The 10409-nt window shown below is 33.3% G+C and overlaps 1 protein-coding gene across 1 annotated transcript; it reads left to right on the top strand.

Annotated features, from left to right (window-relative positions):
- On the top strand, positions 6340-9364 carry LOC107638715 (putative protein FAR1-RELATED SEQUENCE 10). The gene is made up of 4 exons (XM_016342077.2): positions 6340-6522; positions 6707-7821; positions 7901-8344; positions 8443-9364. The coding sequence occupies exons 2-4, from the start codon at positions 6802-6804 to the stop codon at positions 9052-9054; spliced, it is 2076 nt and encodes a 691-aa protein (XP_016197563.1). The 5' UTR covers positions 6340-6522; positions 6707-6801; the 3' UTR covers positions 9055-9364.

Below are 10409 nucleotides of genomic sequence, written 5' to 3'. Positions count from 1 at the left end.
CAAGGTAATGATAATAATAATAATAATAATAATAATAATAATAATAATAATAATAATAATTATTATACAATTATTTTATAATCTACAATCCAAGTATGTTGGTACTACTACTAGTCAAATATTCCACATGACAGTTTTCATTAGAAATTGAGTTTTCATTAGAAATTGGGCTCCATGCTATGCTGATTTTATTTTATGGGTCAAGGATTTAATTGCTTTTCTAAATTGAGCCCATTCTAACTTCATGAAGTATTCACTATGGTATAGTGCTCTTTGGTTCAATATCCACAATGTGATGCAATGATATGAAATCCAAGTTTTCTTGAATGGACTCAAAAAGGGTATCCTTAGAACCAAAGCAAACTAACTCTTTGGTGGGCTTTGATCCTTTTGGGTTGGTTATCCAAATATAAAATAATTAAACTAACTTGCTTAATTAAGTGATAAGTTCATTCGTCTACTTAAACAAGTGTCAGGAGTTCGAATTTCGCCTTGTACATGCAACAACCCATTGTCCAGCGATAGACTTTTAAATGAAGCTTAGATCTGTGTCATTGATTTGTCGGGCTGAAGGATACTGTAGGCAACAAATAAATAAATAAATAAATAAAAGTGTTTATGTTCATCTGAAGTTGAATGTTGATTGACTTTTCACTTTTGTCTCTTTTGCCATGTCTTTTTTACATAAGATTGAAGACCACTTCTCACCTCAAATTGGTCACAAATTTCATCATCTACATCTTTATCAGCCACTCATGAGATTGAAGGTTACCCCATACCTCAAATTTAGACATTCATCTCTTTTGAATATAAATGGCCACATATAGTTTTTTTTTTTTAATTTGTTTGTGAGTGTGGAAGATTCATTAAAAAGTCTTATTTAAAAGTTAACATCTATTAGTATGTGAGAAAAAAGTTTGGACTACTTGAGTATGTTATCTCAAATTCAAGTTTTGCCTATTTGAGGGGACAAAAAATAGTAAAAGAGAAATTACTTTGTATAAACAATTAAATTTCTAAGCTTAATATTTTTTTTTGGTGACACACTAAGCTTAATAATATGTCTTCAACCTTAGCTTTTTCTAAATGAGAAACAAAATCTTTGTATAAAGATTTCTATTTCTTACAAAATAATAATGATTTAAAGGCCTGTCCTCACACGTGGGTGGTGGAGAGTGATGGCACCAAAGACTAAAGAAGAAACCTTAGATCCAAAGGAATAACAAAGCTTTGCCAAAACCCAAAATGACTCTCAAAATGTTCATTGATTAATTTTTGAGTTCTTGATTCCAATCACCATTAACAAGAATAAGTAGAGTTGCTTGTCCTTGTGGACTAATCTTCGTTATCTCAAATTAAAATCTCCAATTAAAATAAAGGGCATCACCGCAAACCGACCAATCAAGAATCAATACCAAAACATTCCATCAAGGTTGTTCATTTACTAATATGCCCTTCAAATTTGGTCCATAAAGCAATTATTCAAAAGTTTATTATCCCTTCCCCCGTCCTGGCCGTCCATGATATGATAAGAATATTTAATTTGGAGTCATTATTCACTTCTTAATGCAAATAGTTTTCATCATCTTTCTTGTCTCGTTTGGGAGTTATACCTAATGCTGAGATCGTTAATCATAATTTTGGAAAGAGATGTTTTAATGCCAATCTTTTTTCTAAAAAAAAATTACAAGGACAGAACAAACAGACGAAAAATATAAAATAGACAATTCGTTATTAAATAATCATCCAAAAAATAAATATAATTATATCACTGTGTAAAACGTTTTATACAATCAGTGCATTAAAATTAAACTCCTCCAGTATGTTAAAAATAATTGGCATATGGGGCAAGTAACATTTGAAACATCATTGAGAGCATAAAGAATCTCTTCACACATATATAATACTTTGCCAACTCCAATGTTGTTACACTATACACATCTTTATTTATTCTCCCTTTTTCCCTTATTATTCTTCTCTCTTATTTCTCTAGAGTTAATCAAGGTGCTTGTTGTAATACTAATCCATGGATGTATCAGAAAGGCTTCTAAGGTATAGATACCATATAAGCACAGTGATAGCAATTTCAGTTTTATTGTCTTTGATGTTGTATGCAGCACCAAGATTTGTTACAATATTGGCATATTTCTGGCCATTGTTTGCTTCCACAACAGTCTTCTTGGTTGCAATAATAGCCTTTGGAGGGGTTTCAAAGTTCTCAACTGATGAATTATCTCACCATCATGATCTTCATGGTGAGAAAGCTGGTGAGGGACTCTTGGATTATGTAGCAGGTGTAGGATCAACATCATAGTGAGGATTCTCACAGCTTCTAAAACATGTTAATGATGACGGGGTGTTTATGTAATTTCATGAGGCTTAATTAGTTTAGAAACCCTTTAATTTTCATGCTTGATTTCTGGTGACCTGGTTGATGCTCCAAAAGGAAATTGTATCAATCTAATTTGTATAATAATTGTCACAGAAATATCAAAGAAAATAAGCAAGTGTAAAAAACTGTTCTGTTCCACCTCCTCTTTTACTTTGTCTTCACCTTCTTATATATGTTTTCATTGCATTTGTTACTTAATATACTTCTTAAAAGATTTTTTTAATTAAATTAGTTCTTTAAAGATTTCAAATTAATCATATATGTCCTTTAGATACTCCACTCACAATTTTCATCAATGATTAATGATGTAAAATATTAAGTGATAGTATACATGACACATAACATGTTTAATTAGACGTTAATTAAATATGTTTATAAAAATCTATCAATTTAGTCACTAGGTCATATTTGGAATAGAATTTTTGTAATTGAAAAAATGATTAAATTAATAAATTTTCATAAACATATTTAGTATATCCAATTAGACATATCAGGTATTATATATGTTATCAATTAATATTTTACAACATCAATTTTTGAAAAAAATTGTTAATGAAGTGACTGGAGGACAAATATGATTTATTCACAATCTTTAAATGACCAATTTAATTCAAAAAGTCTTTTAAATATAAATTTAAAAAATGTCTTATCTTTCAAAACTAATATGACTATTAATTCTATATTTTAATATATAAGAACATATATAGGAACATAATATTGTAAATTGTAAAGGGCTAAGGCCTAAGGATAACTATAAGTCTATAACTAATACTTTTAAGATAAGTATGAGTTTTATTGGGGACCATATAGAATGGTCAGTTATAATTAATTAGAGAATTACAACTTGTGGCTTTAGACTTTAGAGACATGATATCATTGTTTTAGTTCTGAGGTCATCTTTAGGAGTAATAAAGTGATTTTATTTTATTTTTTCCTAAAGCATCTACCTTATCAAGCTAAGTGTTGAAAACACCGCCTTTAATTTCTGAATTTATTTAAAAAGAATTTAAGATACCACTATATCCTGTTAATTGGTCCTACACTTGCACACAGAAATTTTTCTGCATTTGTTCACTTTTCAAAATAAGACTCTCTAAATATTCTGATATAATAATATAATCCTTGATAGATGAATGTCTATGACAAGTTCATGCATTTTGCAATTTTCCTTAGAACTTTATAAATGTGGGTGATATATTATATAAAAAATACATTGCAAATGCAAGTAAAACGAGGAACATTCATGTGCCTTTGCACCACTTCCCTTCCATAGACATTAACTTCTTTAACCATATTGCAAATAAACACAGATTGATTAGTATTAATCTATAGAAAAAACTACCAAAAGTAACCATGACATTTACGAATGCTGACAAAAGTACCCATAAACTAAGAAAATTAACGATGTATCTATGGAAAATGAGTTTTGTATGACAAAAATATCCGAACACTAATTTTTTGTTGATTTTTTAATAAAATTTTTAAATTATCTCACCCTCAACCTTAACTCACTTTTTCAATCTTCCATAACTCAACATGCACCTTTAAAATCATTGCCATAGAATCCAAACTACTCCTACAACAGACAAAATAAACCTTTATGGTGCAACATAGAATTGCAGCGCCGAGATTAACAAAAGAATCAATCAATACCGATGAAGAATCAGAGAAAGAATTATAAAGAAGCAGTTTTTAGTCGTTTCAGTTGTTTTTTCCTTTTTTTTTTTTCTTAATTTGGGGGCTTTCTTTGTGTGAAGGGATGTGGTAAAAAAAATGAAAAAGAGCTCACCATACTAAATTTATCTGCCAAGAACCGGTCGAAGTCCTCTACCACCACTACCATTGATTTCGGCCTGGTCTATTATAGAAGTAATTTTGAACTCCATAACAAAGATTTTAAAGGTGCAGGTTGGGTTATGGAAGGTTGGAAAAGTGAGTTGAGGTTGAGTGGGGGTAGTTTGGAAATTTTATTAAAAAATCAACAAAAAATTAGGATTTGGATACTTTTGTCATACAAAATCCATCTTCCATAGGTATATCGTTAATTTCCTTAGTTTATGGGTACTTTTGTCAGCGTTCGTAAACTTTATGGGTACTTTTGGTAGTTTTTCCTAATCTATAAAACATGGATACTTTGCTGGGTTGTCATGTCTGCGTATTGAATACATTTCGGATACGACATTCGTCTTACACGCGTGTCTTATAAGAATCTAATATTCGTGTGTCTGCATGTATGTCGTGTCGTGTCCCGTGTCCGTATTCATCATAGGTATTAATACTATGTCTATATGTTATAGGAAAAATTTAAAGTGTGTCGGGAACACCAGTATTCCAGTTATTTTAACCGTTGATTTCAATTAATATATATTATATATATTTTTTATAGTTTAGATCAACGGTTAAAACAACTGGAATATCGGTGTTACCAGTACACTTGAAACCCTTCCTACGTTATATTGTGTTGTTATGTTTACATATAACTTTATTCTCAATCCCCATTGCCTCCATAGTCCATTGATGAGGTGCAATTCTTGGTTTAAAGCACTTTCCATATATACTATTTATGAAGTTGTTATCTTTTTTTTTTTCTTCGTTTCATACTGGAATTCCTTTTACTCCACCACATATAATACAGTATAGATGAATGAAAGATAGAGTCTGAGTCTATTTGAACATTTTTAATCAATTTTTAGTACTGAGTGAAGAAGTAAAAACATAGAAATGAGAATTTTGTTTGTGTCTCTCAGATGTCAGATCCCTTTTTATGTGTGTCTTGTGAATTTAAATGCATCACTTTAATTTGCTCTGATTACTATGAGAGTGACAATTTTGTTGGAAGGCCCATTTTTGCCAGTGTTCTTCTTCTGTGTCTAACTGTGCCACTCAATATATATTCAGATCAAAGTATCAAACAATGCAAAACATGAGCTTCATTGATTGAGACTTGAGTGGCTCTAGTCCCCATGACTGATAATATTCCCTCTCTTTCCAAAGATTTGTTATGGAAAGTAATCTTGTAACTTAATTAGTAACTTTTATAATTCTAATCTAACACAATTCAATTATTTTTTAATCTAAATGAAAAGTCAAAGATAGACACTTATTTGAGATGGATCAGAATCATGTTGAAACAATTGCAGTGAAGAAAAAAAAAATGCATAGCTACTTCCAAGAGAGTGGTTGCTGGCTGCTGCTAAAATCATGTATGTATTTGGCAGTGTTAGGATATAGGTCCAAGAGAATCTCTGCATGAGTCATGCCCAATTAAGACATGAATGCATATACATAAAGAGAGAAAGATACAAAGGTGAAGATGAAGAAAAAGAGAGAATCTCTGCATGAGTCTGCTCCTTTTGTCACCATGTATGTATTGTCCAAAAGCCTTGTACCATTTCTCCTTTGGCAATAGGTAATAAGAACAACACTATCCATATTCAACAACATTAGTTCACAATATCAGAAGTGAGAATGTGCATTATTGTTGGGGGAATACTGAATAAGAAAACATATAATGGTAAAACTTTTCATACATTTTCTAGTACAATCATGGGATCACAATCACTTTAATCCAGCCTTTCCAAAAAATGAAAAGCAAACTTCTTTTTTTTCCTTTTGCAAAATTCACATATGAATGCACTTTATTCTACAGCACCTTTTTAGGCCCAGTTGAACAATAGCAAGAGTGTCATTAAAAAGAAAGGGCATAACATCAATTAGGCACAAATCAAGAATAGGAACCTCAGAAAGTTGCATCTAGTATTTCAACTCAGAAATTGACTTCCATAATTGTGCAAAATTCTGTCAAATTAATGAAATTAACCAAACAAGAACAACCTCTCCTCTTGTTTTCTTTTTTTTTGGACTGGATCCTTTTGGTTTTTCAATTGGCCCATAAAAACCCTAGCCCAATATCCAAAGTGGATTTCAATTTAGTTGAGCAAAAAGCGAAAATTGCCACCCCCCCAAAAAAAAAAAATCCCCTTTCCCACCCAAAAATGGTTTCTTTCTTCAATTTTGAGGGAATTCTCGGAACCTGTAATAAAGAACAGAAACAACAGGAGGATCAAGAGACAAATCAGAATTAGAGAAACAAGGAAGGGGTTTAAGTACTCTCTGCTACTTTATCTCTGGTACGATTCTTCAACTCATACCTACTTCCCTCAAACTTTGTAGCTCAAAAAATTCACTCATTTCCGCAATTTTCAATCTTTTGCTTTGAAAATTTCGTGGTATTAAAAAAGTCTCTCTTTTTCTTAAAAATAATTAGGTTGCCCACTTTTTCTTTTTCAATTCTGTCTGTCTTTTTCTTTCTAGGTGTTTGCTTATGCTTGTAAATGCTTACATGGTTCTGGGTCGCTTAAAAGTGTGTAACTTTAAGTGATTTCGACACTCAAATTTGAAGCTGGACAATGACTTCCATACCTTCAAAAAACTTATGGATTAGGAGGCAACAATGCCCTTGTGGGGATTGGAAGTGTTACATTACATATGAGGGTGATTCTGATGAAGGTTCTAGAGCAGAAGAATTGGTAAAGGCAGAAAAAGCTTCATCCGGTGCCATGATCACCCCATATGTTGGAATGGTATTTAAGAGTGATGATGAAGCTTTTGAGTATTATGGCAATTTTGCTAGAAAGAATGGGTTTTCTGTTAGGAAGGAAAGGTCTAGGGTTAGCCCCCAGTTGGGGATTTACAAGCGTGACTTTGTTTGTTACCGTTCTGGATTCGCCCCGGTGAAGAGGAAGCCCAATGGAGAACACCATAGAGATAGGAAATCGGTTAGGTGTGGATGCGATGCGAAAATGTATCTGTCTAAGGAGGTGGTTGAAGGTGTTTCCCAGTGGTTTGTTGTGCAATTCAGCAATATCCACAATCATGAGCTATTGGAAGATGACCAAGTGCGCCTTCTTCCGGCTTATCGAAAGATTCACGAGGCCGATCAAGAGCGCATACTATTGCTTTCTAAAGCAGGGTTTCCGATACATCGGATAGTGAAGATGTTAGAGCTGGAAAAGGGGATTCAAGGTGGGCAATTGCCCTATTTGGAGAGGGATGTGAGGAACTTTGTTCAAAACCGTAAGAAGGTTGTTCAAGAGAACGAGGCATTGCTCAGTGAGAAGAGAGAAAACGATCTATCAGAACTTCTTGAGGCATGCAAAGCCATGAAAGAAGTTGATGTTGACTTTGTTTATGATTTTACAGTGGATGAGAATGATAAAGTTGAAAATGTAGCTTGGTCATATGGTGACTCTGTTAATGCAAATGCTATGTTTGGGGATGTAGTTTATTTCGACACGACATATCGATCAATCACTTATGGATTGCTCTTTGGAGTGTGGTTTGGTATTGATAGCTGTGGCAGAACCATCTTTTTCGGTTCTGTTTTGTTGCAGGATGAAACTCCTCAGTCCTTCTCATGGGCATTGCAGGTTTACTACTAGCATACTCTCTAAGATTTTACTTCTGCCTTTATAATTATCCTCTTATGATGATTATCCCTCGATACAGACTTTTGTCCGATTCATGAACGGAAGATGTCCACAAACAATTCTAACTGATCTTGACCCCGGGCTTAAAGATGCCATTAGAAGCGAATATCCAGGAACTAAACATGTCATTCCACCATGGAATATTCTATACAAGGTACCAAGTTGGTTTTCTCTTCATGTTGGGCCACGCTATGCAGAATTTAAATCCATGTTTGATGCATTAATTCAAATTGAGAATACCGAGGAGTTTGAACTACAGTGGAGAGACATGATTTCTGTGTTTGGATTTGGTTCAGATAAACACATTGGTTTACTGTATTCTGTTCGAGCATCCTGGGCACAATCCTATGTGAGAGGTTACTTTCTAGCTCGAATGTCTACAATAGCTTACTCAAAATCAATAGATGCTTTTCTGAAAGGGATCTTCGCCGCACAAACATGTTTGCGTAGCTTTTTCGAGCAGGTATGTATACTAGTAAGAAGTAATTTGCCTCCTACGCTCGCACTAGCATTGTTTACTATACCAGTGATATAATTATTCACTGTTTCAAATTGTTGCAGATTGGCATTTCTGCGAACATCCAACATCAAGCGCATCAGGAGACTCACTATATGCATCTGAAAACTTGCATACCTGTTGAAGAGCATGCACGGAGTATCCTCACGCCTTTTGCTTTTAATGCTTTGCAGCAAGAGTTATTGCTGGCCATGCAATATGCTGCATCTGAGATGGCCAATGGATCGTATATTGTGCGGCATTTCAAAAGTATGGATGGAGAACGGCTTGTAATATGGTTGGCCGAAGACGAACAAATTCACTGCTCTTGCAAGGAATTTGAATCCTCTGGGATATTATGCAGACATGCTCTTCGTGTGTTCATCTTAAAGAATTACTTTCAGCTGCCTGACAAATACTATTTAAGCAGATGGAGACGGGAATGTACTTTACTGATTGATGATGATCACAACAATCAAATTACTGATGGGGAGTGGTTTCAAGAGTACCAGTCCCTAGCCGAAACTTTATTTTCAGAATCCTCGATTACAAAGGAACGATCTGACTATGCTCGAAGTGAACTGACAAAAGAACTTACCAGGATTCTCAATGAGGTCAGAAATCTGCCGGACACCGATGAAGTCCTAATGAACATGACTGTATCGCCGACCAGTTAGTTAGAAGTGTTGGTTTTTATATACATGATTACATAATATGCTAGTTTGAAAAGAGTTGCAAAGCAGAGAATGGCAGAACAGTAAGTTTTGAAGGGAAAATTGCCAAAACACTTTCAGCATGTGTTTGAAATGGCTAATTTACATGTACATGTACATTGATATGATTTTTCTTGTATCATTTTTTACATCATTGTCTTCTCAAATCCATGAAATGTTTATGATTTTGCTCAAGATTACAATAAATGCCCCTAGCTATCTGTTTGGTTGGATGATAGATAATAAAAGTGAATATTGTAGTGTGTTGAGGATACTTCCATTGTTGAATTAGTTGAGTAAAATTTAGTTATCATCTAGTTGAGTCAGTTTTTCTATGTTGCTCCAATTAATGAAATGTTGTCTATATCAGATTCTGATTTTAAAATTTTACTATTTTGTGATTGTATCCTGCACTTTTGGTGGCATGCTAAACATATATTTAATGTTTTTAACCTTCTTTTTTTTTTCACAAATTACTAGAAATAAAAAACAGCAACTCAAACAAAAAAGTGTTCTAATTATTTGGTCTGCATGAGTCCAATAATGTGTGATTGTCTTTTTACAATCAAACACCATATTTTCACCAAGTTAGTGTTTAGTTTGGTCAAGTTCATGTGGACATGGTGTTTGTTGCACTTGTCCATACCATATATCAAATATATTGATATTGATTGAGAAATTTCATACATATATATTTGTCATAATGTGGTGACAGATTTGTTTGTGTGCTCTAAAGTTCAATGATGAGCCTTCTAGATTTCTCCTTTTAAGGCTTGTTGTGTGTACCAGAAAGGTTTTAATTTGACATGATTTGTTCAACTTGAATCCTCACTTAGAGGAGTAGGGTCCCTCCCTTTAAATGATTTGGCCACAACTCACAAGATATTTCAATTGCTAAAGAATAATAATGTGCTTAATTACTTTCTTAATAGCCACACACGAATGCATAGAAAATCCTTATTGTTGAGTTGTCTAGTGTCTGTTCTACAGTTAAAGTAGTATATGACAAAAAGTGCAACATATAATTTCTTGTTATGGATCTGATTAAATCTTTTCAGTTTTCATATAGTACTACTATATTTCATATTTTTGGGGCATAAGCTAGGTATAATAATAGCCATGTTAATTCATTTTCCTTATTCCTTTGTGAATATTATGAGCCTGAAAAATATGTGGTCAGTGGTGAGAGTTGCAATAATAATCATTGAGCTATTAGATGAATAACAATGGAAGCACGTGGAAAGTATATGTCTCAGGAATTTGTTATATTTCTAGTTTCTACAATGGATTCATTATAGTATAGACCGTATCTAAGGGTG

This window comes from Arachis ipaensis, chromosome B04 (assembly GCF_000816755.2).
Source record: "Arachis ipaensis cultivar K30076 chromosome B04, Araip1.1, whole genome shotgun sequence".
Classification (NCBI taxonomy): Eukaryota; Viridiplantae; Streptophyta; class Magnoliopsida; order Fabales; family Fabaceae; genus Arachis; species Arachis ipaensis.
The sequence above is the reverse complement of the archived record's forward strand: the minus strand, read 5'-3'. Positions and strand labels throughout refer to the sequence as shown.